The 18945-nt window shown below is 29.9% G+C and overlaps 1 protein-coding gene and 1 long non-coding RNA gene across 2 annotated transcripts in view; both read left to right on the forward strand.

The window, feature by feature from the left end:
- Positions 1–11326, forward strand: part of LOC143051096 (uncharacterized) — a 101136-nt gene extending 89810 nt beyond the window's left edge. The window contains exon 15 of the mRNA XM_076224125.1: positions 10847–11326. Coding sequence (XP_076080240.1) covers positions 10847–10917 — 71 coding nt within the window. The 3' untranslated portion in view covers positions 10918–11326. The remainder of the gene's footprint in view (positions 1–10846) is intronic.
- The window catches only part of LOC143051943 (uncharacterized), a 216958-nt gene that overhangs the window by 178434 nt on the left and 19579 nt on the right, over positions 1–18945 (forward strand). The gene's annotated exons all lie outside the window — the stretch shown is intronic.

Consider the following 18945-nt stretch of genomic DNA (forward strand, 5'->3'; position numbering starts at 1 on the left):
ATGTTGAAATATGAAAACGATTGTTGAATGTGTAAAACGAATGTTGAAAGTTGAAAACGAATGTTGAAAATTGAATGTTGCAAACGACATTTTAATGTTGAAAAAGAATGTTGAATGTTAATAACGAATATTTAAAGTTTAAAATTGAATGTTGAAAACGAATGTTGAATGTTGAAAACAAATGTTGCATGTTAATAACGAATGTTTAAAGTAAAAAACTGAATGTTTAAAACGAATGCTGAATGTTGAAAACAAATGTTGAATGTTAAAAACGAATGTTGATTGTTGAAAACGCATGTTGAATTTTGAAAATCGAATGTTGCAAACAAAAGTTGAAAACGAATGTTGAAAATAAAAGTTGAACGTTGAAAACGAATGTTGAAAGTTAAAAACGAGTGTTCAAAGTTAAAACTCGAATGCTTAAAACGAATATTGAATATTGAAAACGAATGTATAATGTTGACAAACGAATGTTGAATGTTAAAAACGAATGTTGAATGTTGAAAACGAATGTTGAATGTTGCAAACGAATGTTGAATGTTGAAAAACAAATGTTGAATGTTAAACGAATGTTGAAAGTTGAAAATCGAATATTGAATGTTGAAAATAGAATGTTGAAAACGAATGTTGAAAGTTGAAAACGAATATTGAAAATCGAATGTTGCAAAGGACAGTTTAATGTTGAAAACGAATGCTGAATATTGAAAACGAATGTTTAAAGTTGAAAACGAATGTTGAAAACGAATGTTGAAAATCGAATGTTGCAAATGACAGTTTAATGTTGAAAACGAAGGTTGAATGTTTAAAACGAATGTTGAATGTAAATAACAAATGTTGAAAGTTAAAAATCGAATGTTTAAAACAAATGTTGAATGTTGAAGCGAGTGATAAATATTGAATACAAAAATTGAATGTGAAAACCATATCTATAAACTTGAAAAAAGAATGTTGAAATATGGAAACTTGAAAACGAATGTTGAAATATTGAACATTGAATAATCTAATGTTGAAAAATAAAAAGTTTGAAAGTAAAAAACGACTGTTGAATGTTGAAAACGAATGTTGAAAGTTGAAAACGAATGTTGAAAATCAAACATTGCAAACGACAGTTTAATGTTAATAATGAATGTTTAAAGTTAAAAATCGAATGCATAGAACGAATGTTAAATGTTGAAAACGAACGTTGAATGTTGAAAACGAATGTTGAATTTTGAAAATAGAATGTTGCAAACGAAAGTTGAATTTTATAAACAAATGTTGAATGTTGAAAACGAATGTTGAATGTTGAAAACGAATGTTGAAAACGAATGTTGAAAACGAATGTTGAAAACGAAAGTTGAACGTTGAAAACGAATGTTGAAAGTTGAAATCGAGTGTTCAAAGTTAAAAATCGAATGCTGAAAACGAATATTGAATGTTGAAAACGAATGTTGAATGTTAACAAACGAATGTTTAATGTTGAAAACGAATGTTGAATGTTGAAAACGAATGTTGAAAACAAATGTTGAATGTTGAAAACGAATGTTGAATGTGTAAAACGATTGTTCAATGTGTAAAACGAATGTTGAATGTTGAAAACGAATGTTGAAAATTGAATGTGGCAAACGACATTTTAATGTTGAAAAAGAATGTTGAATGTTAATAACGAATGTTTAAAGTTAAAAATTGAATGTTTAAAACGAATGTTGAATGTTGAAAACAAATGTTGGATGTTAATAACGAATGTTTAAAGTAAAAAATTGAATGTTTAAAACGAATGTTGAATGTTGAAAACGAATGTTGAATGTTGAAAACGAATGTTGAATGTTGAAAACGAATGTTGAATTTTGAAAATCGAATGTTGCAAACGAAAGTTGAAAACGAATGTTGAATGTTGAAAAGGAATGTTGAAAAAAAAAGTTGAACGTCGAAAACGAAAGTTGAATTCTAAAAACAAATGCTGAATGTTGAATACGAATGTTGAATGTTGAAAACGAATATTGAAAGTTGAAAACGATTGTTGAATGTGTAAAACAGATGTTGAATGTTGAAAACGAATGTTGAAAATTAAATGTTGCAAACGACAGTTTAATGTTGAAAAGGAATGTTGAATGTTATTGACAAATGTTTAAAGTTAAAATTTGAATGTTTAAAACGAATGTTGAATGTTGAAAACAAATGTTGCATGTTAATAACGAATGTTTAAAGTTAAACATTGAATTTTTAAAACAAATGTTGAATGTTGAAAACAAATGTTGAATGTTGAAAACAAATGTTGAATGTTGAAAACGAATGTTGAATTTGGAAAATCTAATGTTGCAAACGAAAGTTGAATTTTATAAACAAATGTTGAATGTTGAAAACGAATGTTGAAAACGAATGTTGAAAACGAATGTTGAAAACGAAAGTTGAACGTTGAAAACGAATGTTGAAAGTTGAAATCGAGTGTTCAAAGTTAAAAATCGAATGCTGAAAACGAATATTGAATGTTGAAAACGAATGTTGAATGTTAACAAACGAATGTTTAATGTTGAAAACGAATGTTGAATGTTGAAAACGAATGTTGAAAACAAATGTTGAATGTTGAAAACGAATGTTGAATGTGTAAAACGATTGTTCAATGTGTAAAACGAATGTTGAATGTTGAAAACGAATGTTGAAAATTGAATGTGGCAAACGACATTTTAATGTTGAAAAAGAATGTTGAATGTTAATAACGAATGTTTAAAGTTAAAAATTGAATGTTTAAAACGAATGTTGAATGTTGAAAACAAATGTTGGATGTTAATAACGAATGTTTAAAGTAAAAAATTGAATGTTTAAAACGAATGTTGAATGTTGAAAACGAATGTTGAATGTTGAAAACGAATGTTGAATTTTGAAAATAGAATGTTGCAAACGAAAGTTGAATTTTATAAACAAATGTTGAATGTTGAAAACGAATGTTGAATGTTGAAAACGAATGTTGAAAACGAATGTTGAAAACGAATGTTGAAAACGAAAGTTGAACGTTGAAAACGAATGTTGAAAGTTGAAATCGAGTGTTCAAAGTTAAAAATCGAATGCTGAAAACGAATATTGAATGTTGAAAACGAATGTTGAATGTTAACAAACGAATGTTTAATGTTGAAAACGAATGTTGAATGTTGAAAACGAATGTTGAAAACAAATGTTGAATGTTGAAAACGAATGTTGAATGTGTAAAACGAATGTTGAATGTTGCAAACGAATGTTGAATGTTGAAAAACAAATGTTGAATGTTAAACGAATGTTGAAAGTTGAAAATCGAATATTGAATGTTGAAAATAGAATGTTGAAAACGAATGTTGAAAGTTGAAAACGAATATTGAAAATCGAATGTTGCAAAGGACAGTTTAATGTTGAAAACGAATGCTGAATATTGAAAACGAATGTTTAAAGTTGAAAACGAATGTTGAAAACGAATGTTGAAAATCGAATGTTGCAAATGACAGTTTAATGTTGAAAACGAAGGTTGAATGTTGAAAACGAATGTTGAATGTAAATAACAAATGTTGAAAGTTAAAAATCGAATGTTAAAAACAAATGTTGAATGTTGAAGCGAGTGATAAATATTGAATACAAAAATTGAATGTGAAAACCATATCTATAAACTTGAAAAAAGAATGTTGAAATATGGAAACTTGAAAACGAATGTTGAAATATTGAACATTGAATAATCTAATGTTGAAAAATAAAAAGTTTGAAAGTAAAAAACGACTGTTGAATGTTGAAAACGAATGTTGAAAGTTGAAAACGAATGTTGAAAATCAAACATTGCAAACGACAGTTTAATGTTAATAATGAATGTTTAAAGTTAAAAATCGAATGCATAGAACGAATGTTAAATGTTGAAAACGAACGTTGAATGTTGAAAACGAATGTTGAATTTTGAAAATAGAATGTTGCAAACGAAAGTTGAATTTTATAAACAAATGTTGAATGTTGAAAACGAATGTTGAATGTTGAAAACGAATGTTGAAAACGAATGTTGAAAACGAATGTTGAAAACGAATGTTGAAAACGAAAGTTGAACGTTGAAAACGAATGTTGAAAGTTGAAATCGAGTGTTCAAAGTTAAAAATCGAATGCTGAAAACGAATATTGAATGTTGAAAACGAATGTTGAATGTTAACAAACGAATGTTTAATGTTGAAAACGAATGTTGAATGTTGAAAACGAATGTTGAAAACAAATGTTGAATGTTGAAAACGAATGTTGAATGTGTAAAACGATTGTTCAATGTGTAAAACGAATGTTGAATGTTGAAAACGAATGTTGAAAATTGAATGTGGCAAACGACATTTTAATGTTGAAAAAGAATGTTGAATGTTAATAACGAATGTTTAAAGTTAAAAATTGAATGTTTAAAACGAATGTTGAATGTTGAAAACAAATGTTGGATGTTAATAACGAATGTTTAAAGTAAAAAATTGAATGTTTAAAACGAATGTTGAATGTTGAAAACGAATGTTGAATGTTGAAAACGAATGTTGAATGTTGAAAACGAATGTTGAATTTTAAAAATCGAATGTTGCAAACGAAAGTTGAAAACGAATGTTGAATGTTGAAAAGGAATGTTGAAAAAAAAAGTTGAACGTCGAAAACGAATGTTAAATTCTAAAAACAAATGCTGAATGTTGAATACGAATGTTGAATGTTGAAGAATATTGAAAGTTGAAAACGATTGTTGAATGTGTAAAACGGATGTTGAATGTTGAAAACGAATGTTGAAAATTAAATGTTGCAAACGACAGTTTAATGTTGAAAAGGAATGTTGAATGTTAATAACGAATGTTTAAAGTTAAAAATTGAATGTTTAAAACGAATGTTGAATGTTGAAAACAAATGTTGCATGTTAATAACGAATGTTTAAAGTAAAAAATTGAATGTTTAAAACGAATGTTGAATGTTGAAAACAAATGTTGAATGTTGAAAACGAATGTTGAATGTTGAAAACGAATGTTGAATTTTAAAAATCGAATGTTGCAAACGAAAGTTGAAAACGAATGTTGAATGTCGAAAACGAATGTTGAAAATAAAAGTTGAACGTTGAAAACGAATGTTAAAAGTTAAAATCGAGTGTTCAAAGTTAAAAATCGAATGCTTAAAACGAATATTGAATGTTGAAAACGAATGTTGAATGTTGAAAACGAATGTTGAATGTTAAAAACGAATATTGAATGTTGAAAATCGAATGTTGAAAACGAAAGTTGAAGGTTGAAAACAACTGTTGAAGGTTGAAAACGAATGTTGAATGTTGAAAACGAATGTTGAAAATTGAAAATCGATTGTTTAAAAACGAATGTTGAATGTTGAAAATCGAATGATGCAAACGAAAGTTGACTGTTTAAAACGATCGTTGAATGTTTAAATCGAATGTTGAAAGTTGAAAACGAATGTTGAAAGTTGAAAATTGAAAGTTTAAAACGATAATTGAATGTTGAAAACGAACGTTTAATGTTGAAAACGAATGTTGAAAACTAAAAATCGAATGTTGAATGTTAAAAACGAATGTTGTCAGTTGAAAATGTAAAGTTGAAAACTAAAGTTGACTGTTTAAAACGAATGTTTAGTGTTGAAAACGAATGTTTAAAGTTGAAAATCGAATGTTGTCAACCATTGTTAAATGTTGAAAACAAATAATGAATGAATGTTCAAAATCGAAAATTGTCAACGATTGTTGAACGTTGAAAACGAATGTTGAAAGTTGAAAATGAATGTTGAAAATTGAATGTAGCAAATGACAGTTTAATGTTGAAAACGAATGTTGAATGTTGAAAACGAATATTGAATGTTAATAACGAATGTTGAAAGTTAAAAATCGAATGTTTAAAACAAATGTTGAATGTTGAAACGAGTGATAAATATTGAATACGAAAATTGAATGTGAAAACCATATCTATAAACTTGAGAAAAAGAATGTTGAAATATGGAAACTTGAAAACGAATGTTGAAATATTGAACATTGAATAATATAATGTTAAAAATGAAAAGTTTGAAAGTACAAAACGACTGTTGAATGTTGAAAACGAATGTTAAATGTTGAAAACAAACGTTGAATGTTGCAAACAAATGTTGAATTTTGAAAATAAAATGTTGCAAACGAAAGTTGAATTTTGAAAACGAATGTTGAATGTTGAAAACGAATGTTGAAAACTAATGTTGAAAACTAATGTTGAAAACGAAAGTTGAAAGTTTAAAACGAGTGTTCAAAGTTAAAAATCGAATGCTGAAAACGAATATTGAATGTTGAAAACGAATGTTGAATGTTAACAAACGAATGTTCAAGGTTGAAAACGAATGTTGAATGTTGAAAACGAATGTTGAATGTTGAAAACAAATGTTGAATGTTGAAAACGAATGTTGAATGTTGAAAGCGAATGTTGGAAGTTGAAAACGATTGTTGAATGTGTAAAACGAATGTTGAAAGTTGAAAACGAATGTTGAAAATTGAATGTTGCAAACGAATGTTGAATGTTCAAAACGAATGTTGAATGTTAATAACGAATGTTTAAAGTTAAAAATTGAATGTTCAAAACGAATGTTGAATGTTCAAAACGAATGTTGGATGTTGAAAACAAATGTTGAATGTTGAAAACGAATATTGAATGTTGAAAACGAATGTTGAATTTTGAAAATCGAATGTTGCAAACGAAAGTTGAAAACGAATGGTGAATGTTTAAAACGAATGTTGAAAATAAAAGTTGAACGTTGAAAACGAATGTTGAAAGTTAAAAACGAGTGTTTAAAGTTAAAACTCGACTGCTTAAAACGAATATTGAATGTTGAAAACGAATGTATAATGTTGACAAACGAATGTTGAATGTTAAAAATGAATGTTGAATGTTGAAAACGAATGTTGAATGTTGCAAACGAATGTTGAATGTTAAAAAACGTAGTTGAATGTTGAAAACGAATGTTGAAAGTTTAAAATCGAATATTGAATGTTGAAAATAGAATGTTGAAAACGAATGTTGAAAGTTGAAAACGAATGTTGAAAATCGAATGTTGCAAACGACAGTATAATGTTGAAAATGAATGTTGAAAATTGAAAATCGAATGTTGTCAATTATTGTTGAATGTTGAAAACGAATGTTGAAAGTTGAAACTTGAAAACAAATGTTGAAAGCGAATGTTAAATAATAAAAACGAATGTTGAAAGTTGAAAATCGAATGTTGAATATTGAAAATACAACGTGGAAAATGAATGTTTGATATTGAAAAAAAATGCTGCATGCATAAAATGAATATTTAAAGTTGAAAATCATCTGTTAAAAAACAAAAATTTAAAGTTGAAGACGAATGTTTAATGTTGAAATTGAAAATCGAATGTTGTCAACGATTGTTGAAAATTAAAAACGAATGTTTAAAGTTGAAAATCGAATGTTGCAAACAAAAGTTGATTGTTGAAAACAAATGTTGAATGTTGAAAATGAATGTTGAATAATAAAAATCGCATGTTGTCAACGATTGTTAAATATTGAAAGTTGAAAACGAATGTTGAATGTTAAAAACGAATGTTGAAAGTTGAAAATCGAATGTTGCAAACAAAAGTTGAATGTTGAAAACAAATGTTGAATGTTGAAAATGAATGTTGAAAAATGAAAATCGGATGTTGTCAACGATTGTTGAATGTTAAAAACGAATGTTGAAAGTTGAAAACCAATGTTGTAAGTTGAAAACGATGTTGAATGTTGAAAATTGAAAATCGAATGTTGTCAACGATTGTTGAATGTTGAAAGTTGAAAACGAATGTTGAATGTTGAAAACGAATGTTGAATGTTAAAAACGAATGTCGAAAATTGAAAACGAATGTTGAAAGTTAAAAACGAATGTTGAAAGTTGAAAATCGAATGTTGCCAACGATTGTTGAATGTTGAAAGTTGAAAACGAATGTTGAAAATGAATGTTGAATGTTGAAAACAAATGTTGAATGTTGAAAACGAATGTTTAATGTTGAAAATTAAAAATCGATTGTTATCAACGATTGTTGAATGTTGAAAGTTGAAAACCAATGTTGAAAGTTAAAAACAAATGTTGAATGTTAAAAACAAATGTTCAAAGTTGAAAATGGAATGTTGCAAACAAAAGTTGAATGTTGAAAACAAATGTTGAATGTTGAAAATGAATATTGAAAAATGAAAATCGCATGTTGTCAACGATTGTTGAATGTTGAAAACGAATGTTGAAAGTTGAAAACAAATGTTGACTGTTGAAAACGAATCTTGAATATTGTAAACGAATGTTGAAAGTTGAAAACCAATGTTGAAAGTTGAAAACCAATGTTGAAAACGAAAGTTGAACGTTGATAAGGGTTGTAAGTTAAAAATCGAATGCTGAAAACGAATATTGAATGTTGAAAACGAATGTTGAATGTTTACAAACGAATTTTGAATGTTAAAAACGAATGTTAAATAAGAAAAACTAATGTTGAATAAGAAAAACGAATGATGAATTTTAAAAACGAATGTTGAATGTTAAATACGAATGTTACAAACTGAAAATTGTATGTTGAATGTTGAAAACGAATGTTGACAGTTCAAAACGAATGTTGCTAGTTGAAAATCAAATGTTGAAAACGAATGTTGAATGTTGAAAATCGAAAGTTGAAAACCAATGTTGAAAGTTGAAAACGAATGTTCAAAGTTAAAAATCGTATGTTGAAAACGAATTTTAAATGCTGAAAACGAATGTTGAATGTTGAAAACATATGTTGAAAACGAATGTTGAATGTTGAAAACGAATGTTGAAAGTTGAAAATCGAATGTTGGAAACGAAAGTTGAATGTTGGAAACGAAAGTTGAATGTTGAAAACGAATGTTGAAAGTTGAAAACGAATGTTGAAAGTTGAAAATCGAATGTTGGAAACGAAAGTTGAATGTTGAAAATGAATGTTGAAAGTTAAAAACGAATGTTGAAAGTTGAAAATCGAATGTTGCAAACAAAAGTTGAATGTTAAAAACAAATGTTGAATGTTGAAAATGAATGTTGAAAGTTGAAAATTGAAAATCGAATGTTGTCAACGATTGTTGAATGTTGAAAGTTGAAAACGACTGTTGAATGTTGAAAACAAATGTTGAATGTTAAAAACTAATGTTGAAAGTTGAAAACCAATGTTGAAAGTTGAAAACGATGTTTAATGTTGAAAATTGAAAATCGAATGTTTTCAACGATTGTTGAATGTTGAAAACGAATGTTGAAAATTGAAAACCAATGTTGAAAGTTGAAAACGATGTTTAATGTTGAAAAATTGAAAATCGAATGTTGTCAACGATTGTTGAATGTTGAAAGTTGAAAACGAATGTTGAATGTTGAAAACGAATGTTGAATGTTTAAAACGAATGTTGAAAATTGAAAACGAATGTTGAAAGTTAAAAACGAATGTTGAAAGTTGAAAATCGAATGTTGTCAACGATTGTTGAATGTTGAAAGTTGAAAACGAATGTTGAAAATGAATGTTGAATGTTGAAAACAAATGTTGAAAGTTGAAAACCAATGTTGAATGTTGAAAACGAATGTTGAAAGTTAAAAACGAATGTTGAAAGTTGAAAATCGAATGTTGCAAACAAAAGTTGAATGTTGAAAACAAATGTTGAATATTGAAAATGAATGTTGAAAATTGAAAACGATGTTTAATGTTGAAAATTGAAAATCGAATGTTGTCAACGATTGTTGAATGTTGAAAGTTGAAAACGAATGTTGAATGTTGAAAACGAATGTTGAATGTTAAAAACGAATGTTGAAAGTTGAAAACCAATGTTGAAAGTTGAAAACGATGTTTAATGTTGAAAATTGAAAATCGAATGTTGTCAACGATTGTTGAATGTTGAAAACGAATGTTGAAAGTTGAAAACCAATGTTGAAAGTTGAAAACGATGTTTAATGTTGAAAAATTAAAAATCGAATGTTGTCAACGATTGTTGAATGTTGAAAACGAATGTTGAATGTTGAAAACGAATGTTGAATGTTTAAAACGAATGTTGAAAATTGAAAACGAATGTTGAAAATTGAAAACGAATGTTGAAAGTTAAAAACGAATGTTGAAAGTTGAAAATCGAATGTTGGCAACGATTGTTGAATATTGACAGTTGAAAACGAATGTGAATGTTGAAAATGAATGTTGAATTTTGAAAACAAATGTTGAATGTTGAAAACGAATGTTTAATGTTGAAAATTAAAAATCGATTGTTATCAACGATTATTGAATGTCGAAAGTTGAAAACCAATGTTAAGGTTAAAAACAAATGTTGAATGTTAAAAACAAATGTTCAAAGTTGAAAATGGAATGTTGCAAACAAAAGTTGAATGTTGAAAAAAAATGTTGAATGTTGAAAATGAATGTTGAAAAATTAAAATCGCATGTTGTCAACGATTGTTGAATGTTGAAAACGAATGTTGAAAGTTGAAAACAAATGTTGACTGTTGAAAACGAATCTTGAATATTGTAAACGAATGTTGAAAGACACGTTGTCTTTATTGTTAACTTGTTCTCGTTTTGGAAATGCAAGACATATTTGCCACTGACGTTAAGCAACCAACAACCAATGATTGTGCTTTGTAGTTATCTGATGAATGAAGCCCTTATCGTCTGATTTCTATAGATTGTTGTTATTGTGATGTGTTGTAGTGTTGCAACACTACTGACACAGGTTAGGGGGATTTCAAGCATTTGCAAAGATTATGTATGTGCCTGCCTCACGTCAGAAGCCATTCTTACATTAATTTGGAAAATAATCACATTTGGTTTTTTTTTAGACAAAAGATGTCAAGTGTTGAGGAAAAAAGAAAAAAAGAAGCAATTCTTACATTTATTTGGAAAAATAATCACATGTGTTTTATTTTATAGACAAAAGATATCAATTTCTGATGAAAAAAGAAGAAAGAAGGAAAAATGGACCAAAGCAGACTTTCAATTGAACTAAAAAAAGTGCAATACAATTGTTTATCATCTTAAAGTTTTCTCTTGTATCCTTTTTAATTGTTTGAATGCATAGATGATTAGCATATGATCAGATATTAGTTTTTAATTTAAATTAATTAATTTTAGGTTTAATTGAAATTAGAGGGAAAAAAATACGTTAAGTTTATTTGACATTTAGGTGTTCTTTAGGTGTAATACCACCAAGCCATGGTACGTCACGTCCGGTTATTTACATGCATAGGTCTAAAAAATATTCCCTTTAATTTGACAGTTGTAGAAAATGAACTCTGTATTTCAATGAACTTAAATTTCATGAGTCATAAACATATATGTTGGTTGTCTAAAAGCATCCATTGGCGTCCGTCGTCCGTAAACTTTTACAAAAATATTCTCCTCTGAAACTACTGGGCCAAACTTAACCAAACTGTTCATGATTAACTCTTTCGTTCATAAATGTTAACGTATTTCGTCAAGTTTTTGACTGGCAACATCACATTAGTAGTTGTATTGGTTAACTGTCTCATCTACGACAAATGAACATTTATTAACATAATGATAAAATAATTATCAAAACAATTTATACATCCATTTTTTGTAATGTATACATATTAGATAACAGATATTTAAGTTCGTATCTATTGATTTTTTCATTAAGGATACAACAGAAATGATTTAACACATTATGTTGATATCAAACAGATGCTACACGTGTCTGGAATGTTTGAATATTGACTAATTAAATCAGTAAGAGAGAGTCTTCGTAAAAATCAGAAAAAAATGATACAACATTCAACAAATGGCCGAACAGAAACTTTGACTTGATCTGTCTTTCGTTTCTGTGCAGTAGCAGATCCAGAACTTTTCATGAAATGGGGGGGGGGGGGGGGGGGGAGGAGGGGGTGCGCACTCCAGTCAGGCTTCAGCGATTCCTGATATAATCCACCAATTTTTCCCACGAAAAGGATGAGGCCGGTCTGGGTCCTGTCTGTTTCGAAGGCAGATTGGAACTTACATGTACAAGGGAGTTACTACCTGTTGGTCAGTTGTTCCGCTTATAAATATGAATCCGTTAATACGCACAAATATAAAACAATGTACAATATATTGCCATGAATGCATAACAACTTTATTTTAATTTGTAAAGTTGAATGATTCTCTCCTTTGACACCAGCAATATAAACCTACATTGACGAATATATGACAAAATGATATTGATTCACGTGAATGAATTAGCATATAAAATAGTTGTTTCGTGAAATTAATTAAACGGAAATAAAGTGTTTGCTTTTGGTCGGATCGGGTCGTGGACCTTCTGACACATTCGCGGTCACCATTGTCTTCTCTACATAAGCAATATATATTTATGTATATGCATATCAGACCGTTAACATAGAGGGCCTATACACATTGTGATAGGGCGTGTCACATTTTGCAGCTGATAAATACATATATATGAAAACGTTGGGGAAACTATCAGAAATTTATAATGAGGTCCATTTCTTGTATATGAAAAGCCCTGTCTTTTTTCTCAGTTGGAAATCTCCCGTAAGTTCACTTTATGCACAGAATTTTAGCCATTAATCTTCCATTTTTACAAAACACTACACGAAACTTAATTAATGTGGGAAAAAGTTTACATATTTAAATTATATCACCAGGGAGGGAAAACAGAACACTAGCTACACCCGGAGCAGTGAACATATCACAACATTTTGTTTTAGGCACATACAGTAGAATACAGGATGAGAAGAGTAAGTTGTAGTCATGTATAAAATTGTAGTAGCTCTGTAACTATAAATTAGGTTATCATGTGTTTTCTATGTTCTCTATTGGAAATAAACTCAACATAGATACCAGGACTAAATTTAAAATGGCACTGTTATTACAGGGGACCTCAATATCGTCCAGGACAGAGAGGTTAAAAACTTTTTGAAAAAGGGACCAAAATATCGTCCTCCATCTAAAATAGATTGGAAAGATTGTCGTCAAGTCACCAAAGATGCTCTTTCCTTGTTTTGTAAAAAATGGTGTAAACGTGAAAAATCTGATAAAAAATCTCTTTATTCTTATTTAAATAAATGTATGAATGTGGTAGATAAGAGAATATCACATTTTGAAAATAATTTAGAAGTAAATAATAGAGTACATAATACACCTATTTCCAGAATAAGAAATAAACTTCAAATACTTTCAAAGCGGTTTGTGTTTGTACCGGCCGACAAAGCAGCCAACAATGTCGTGGTGGTATGCCGTAAATACTACACAGACGTTCTTAAGAATGAAATTTTAAATTCATCTACATTCAAGTCCATCCGCTCCACATCGAGTCATACTATTGATTCTGTTAATAGTTTTGATTTTTCTACTCTTTACACTACACTTCCACACTATCTTATTAAACAAAAGTTTTCCTATTTAATTAAATGGTCGTTTGGTAAAGCTGAATGTAGATATATTTGCTGCAACTCATTTAAAACCTTCTTCTCAAATGAGAAAGGTAAATATGCTAGATATACTTACTGGAGATTAATTTTCTCCCTGATAATATTTATGTACGTTTCGGCAACAAAGTTTATCGACAGGTTGTAGGTATCCCCATGGGCACTAAGTGTGCCCCTTAAATAGCAGACTTGTTTGTGTACTGTTACGAATCACAGTTTATGACTAAACTCAGTACAGACCCGTCGAAATTGCATTTAATTGATAAATTCAACAACACTTACCGTTATCTTGATGATATTTTTTCGTTAAATAATCAAGAACTTTCGCAATATAATGCTGACATTTACCCCAAGGAACTTACTTTAAAGAAATCAAATTTATTCGGTAATAACTGTTCTTTCCTTGATTTAAATATTTCGGTTTTAAACGGGAAACTCCACACTAAAATTTACGACAAAAAAGACGATTTTTCGTTCCCTATTGTTAATTTTCTATTTTTAGATGGTGATGCTGGCACCATCTTACGGTGTTTATATTCCACAACTTGTTCGCTATGCCCGTGTCTGTTGTGACGTTTTTGATTTTAACGAACGCAACCTATGTAATACTGGTAAATTATTAAACCAGGGATATCGTTACCATAAATTACTTAAAACCTTTACTAAATGTTTCCATAGATATAAAGATTTGGTTGTACCTGTGGAAAACTTATTTCAAACGGGATAGCACATCCTCATTTTTACGGAAATGTTGTTAACCGTGCCCGGAAATTTAGAAATGATCCATGTAAACTTGTCGCTCCTTTAAATAAACTTATTCTAAAAGGTTACCTATTCAACACTGTAATAAGATCATTGAATATTGTTTTTATTGGTATAAATACTGATTTTGTTATCAGTAAATTAAAAGCTAACTAAATATTACTAGTATGTTATATACCTATACATATTCATGGATCTACAATCTGTCGATACCTGTAACTTGGCATTGCACAAGGTCATGTTTTCCTCTGGTTGTTTAAAACGTCTTTACACTAAATCCATTGGATGTTAGATGTGTACGGATTGATAGTTAAGTCTTAGATACATGATTTTTTTATTAGTTGTTAGTGGCTTTGAACTAACTGTCAGATAACTGCGAGTACTCTCAGATCTGTTCATTGCGTCTTTTTGTGTCGGGATGTATAAATACCCGGCCACGTCCACTTGTATGTTTGTCTATCTGATGAGTTAAGCCTTTTTCAACTGATTTTTATAGTTCGTTCTTATGTTGTGTTATATATTTGTTTTTCGTTCAATTTTGTTTTACATTAATAAGGCCGTTAGTTTTCTCGTTTGAATTTTTTACATTGTCTTATCGGGGCCTATTATAGTTGATTATGCGGTATGGGCTTTGCTCGTTGTTGAAGGCCGTACGGTGACCTATAGTTGTAAATGTCTGTGTCATTTTGGTCTTTTGTGGATAGTTGTCTCATTGGCAATCATACCACATCTTCTTTTTTATATTAGTATATACGCCAGACGCGCGTTTCGTCTACAAAAGACTCATCAGTGACTCTCGAATCCCAAAAAGTTAAAAAAGCCAAATAAAGTACGAAGTTTCCTTTGTAAACTCTTTCGTATATATTTATTGACGTATTCTAGGCGCATTTTTGTAAAGTTTGTATCTTACAACATCCTATAATTGTATACATTATAATTCGAATTGATTAACTGTCTTATCTGTGATAAAAATAAAATGAAATAATGATTAATGACAAGTAATTATCAAACAGTTGTCACAAACGTACTCACAAACGCACATGTAGACAGATTGAAATAATGATTAATGACTAGTAATTATCAAACAGTTGTCACAAACGTACATGTAGACAGATTGAAAGTACAAAGAATTAGGAACCTATTGGTAATGCATTCAATTTATATTTATACATCCATTTATTGTAATGTACGCACATTAGACAATGGATATTTAAGTTCTAATCTATTGATTGTCTAATTAAGGATACAAAGGAAAATGATTTTACACGTTATTTATTACGTCGTTATCAAAGAGATGCTACACGTGTCTGGAATGTTTGAATATTGACTAAATAAATTATTAACAGTTAGTATTTGTTAGTATCAGAAAAAAAAAGTTCAACAAAAGGCCGAAAAAAAACTTTGCTTTGATCTGTCTTTCGTTTCTGTTATATTACAAATATTGTTGCATTTTTAAAAGAAATTGGAATTTATTATAGAATATAAAAATGTTATTATATTTAATCGTTTTTAATTTTTATCACGTTATCTTACTGTTGATTTTTATTTGTTAATAATTAATTTGCTTGAGTCTAGAATTTTAGTATATTGAAGGAATTTTTGTCTTATTTTAAAAATATGCTTTAAATTGTAAAAATATTCGAATTGGCTCTCGCCGCGATATAGCCTTGTTGTGCTTATGCGGCGTAAAGCAACCAACAATCAATCAATCAATCAATCGTTTCTGTACATTGGCAGACCCAAAACATTTCAAGAAATGGGTGGTGGGGTGCACACCAGTCAAGCTTCAGCGATTTTTTATATAATCAACCAATTTTTTCCGAGGAAAGGGGGGCTGGTCTGGGCCCAAAGCCCCTCCTTAAATCCGCATATACTCCACTGTCGGTTTCGTAGGCAGATTGGTACTTACATATAGTTGTATGATTTTCGCCTTTGACATCAGGGATTTCAACCTACCATGAATCGACGGATATATGACAAAACCAAATAGATTCACGTCAATGAATTAGCATACAAAATAGTTGTTTCGTGGACATGAACGCAAATGAAGACTGTTTGCTTTTGGTTGTGTCGTTGAGTTTCTGACACCTTCGCCGTCTCCATTGTCCACTCTACATAAGCAATATATGTTTATGTAGATGCGTATCTAGACCGTGAACCTGCTGGAGGCCTATACACAGTGTGTTAGAGCGTGTCACATTTTGCAGCTTAAACATACATATATGTGAATAAATATTTCTGAAAACTACCAAAAATATATAACGTGGTCCATTATTTGTATATGAAAGCCCTGACTTTTTGCAGTCAAAAATGTCCTGTTCGTAAACTTAATACACAGAATTTTTGCCATAATCCATACACTTTTCAAGCACACTACATGAAACCCTACTAATGTGAAGAAAAGTCTACATATGTACACTATATCAAAAGTTAGGTGTAACATAACAATAGCAACACCAGGATTATTGAACATACCACAACGTATTGTTGCAGGCACAACACGTAGAATACAGGGATGAGCAGAGTAAGCTTTAGTTATCTATCAAACTGTATTAGCTCTGTCATTATACATTAGGTTATCATGTGTTTTCTATGGTCTCAATCGGAATTTGTTTTCACTGCTAACTCTTTCGGTCATAACGGTTGACGTATTTTGCGCAACTTTACAACATTTTATCATTATTTACATTGTAATTCGTATTGATTGATTTTCTCATCTATTTTATAAGTCAAATAAATCAAAATATTGATCAAGTAATTATTTAAAAGTTCTTACAAAAGTATATAACACAGTCTAAAGATTGACACATGAAATCATTTAAAGTACAAAGATTCTTACTTCCTTGGTTTAGAAAAAAGGTAAAAAATCTATAAGTAAGCTAATGGGAGAAAATGGGGAAATAATTTTGGATCAAAATAAACTTTTAAACAAAAACTTGTATAATAAAACTAGAGGCTCTAAAGAGCCTGTGTCGCTCACCTTGGTATATGTGAATATTAAACAAAAGAAACAGATGGATTCATGACAAAATTGTGTTTTGGTGATGGTGATGTGTTTGTACATCTTACTTTACTGAACATTCTTGCTGCTTACAATTATCTCTGTCTATAATGAACTTGGCCCAATGAAAATTGTTAAAAATTGACTATAAAGGGCAATAACTCCTAAAGGGGTCAATTGACCATTTCAGTCACGTTGACTTATTTGTAAATCTTACTTTGCTGAACATTATTGCTTTTTACAGGTTATCTCTATCTATAATAGTATTCAAGATAATAACCAAAAACAGCAAAATTTCCTTAAAACTATCAATTCTGGAGCAGCAACCCAACAACGGGTTGTCCGATTCATCTGAAAATTTACGGCCAGATAGATCTTGACCTAATAAACAATTTTACCCTTCTTAAGATTTGTTCTAAATGCTTTGGTTTTTTAGTTAGAAGCCAAAAACTGCATTTTACCCCTGTGTTCTATTTTTAACTGTGGCAGCCATCTTGGTTAAATGGCCGGGTCATCGGACACATTTTTCAAACTAGATATCCCAATGATGATTGTAGACAAGTTTGGATAAATTTGGCCTAGTAGTTTCAGAGGAGAAGATTTTTGTAAAAGATTACTAAGATTTAAGAAAAATGGTTAAAATTGACTATAAAGGGCAATAACTCCTAAAGGGGTCAACTGACCTTTTCGGTTATGTTGACTTATTTGTAAATCTTACTTTGCTGAACATTTTTTCTGTTTACAGTTTATCTCTATCTATAATTATATTCAAGATAATAACCGAAAACAGTAAAATTTCCATAAAATTACCAGTTCAGGGGCAGCAACCCAACAACGGGTTGCCGATTCATCTGAAAATTTCAGGGCAGATAGATTTTGACCTGATGAACGATTTAACCTCCGTAAGATTTGCTCTAAATGCTTTGGTTTTTGAGTTATAAGCCAAAAACCCCTATCTTCTATTTTTAGCTGTGGCGGCCATCTTGGTTGGTTGGCCAGGTCATCGGACACATTTTTTAAACAAGATATCTCAATGATGATTGTGGACAAGTTTGGATTAATTTGGCCCAGTAGTTTCAGAGGAGAAAATTTTTGTAAAAGAGTACTAAGATTTACGAAAAATGGTTCAAAATTGACTATAAAGGGCAATAACTCCTAAAGGGGTCAACTGACCATTTCGGTCATGATGACTTATTTGTAAATCTGACTTTGCTGAACATTTTTGCTGTTTACAGTTTATCTCTATCTATAATAATATTCAAGATAATAACCAAAAACAGAAAAATTCCTTGAAATTACCAATTCAGGGGCAGCAACCCAACAACAGGTTGTCCGATTCATCTGAAAATTTCAGGGCAGATAGATTTGGACCTGATAATCAATTTTACTTCATGTCAGATTTGCTGTAAATGCTTTGGTTTTTGAGTTAAAAGCCAAAAACCGCATTTTACCCCTATGTTCTATTTTTAGCCCTGGTGGCCATCTTGGTTGGTTGACCGGGTCACCGGACACATTTTTTAAACTAGATACCCCAATGATGATTGTGGCCAAGTTTGGTTAAATTTGGTCCAGTAGTTTCAGAGGAGAAGATTTTTGTAAAAGCTAACGACGGACGACGACGACGGACGACGGACGCCAAGTGATGAGAAAAGCTCACTTGGCCCTTTGGGCCAGGTGAGCTAAAAGTTTAAATAAAGATTTAACAGAAGAATATATCAGCGATACAAAATTAGAAAATACAGTTGCTGAAAATGACGAACTAATATGCGATGGGAAAATTACAGTGGAGGAATGCACACATGGTATCTTTAAAATGAAAT

Source organism: Mytilus galloprovincialis, chromosome 11 (genome assembly GCF_965363235.1).
Source record: "Mytilus galloprovincialis chromosome 11, xbMytGall1.hap1.1, whole genome shotgun sequence".
Taxonomy (NCBI): Eukaryota; Metazoa; Mollusca; class Bivalvia; order Mytilida; family Mytilidae; genus Mytilus; species Mytilus galloprovincialis.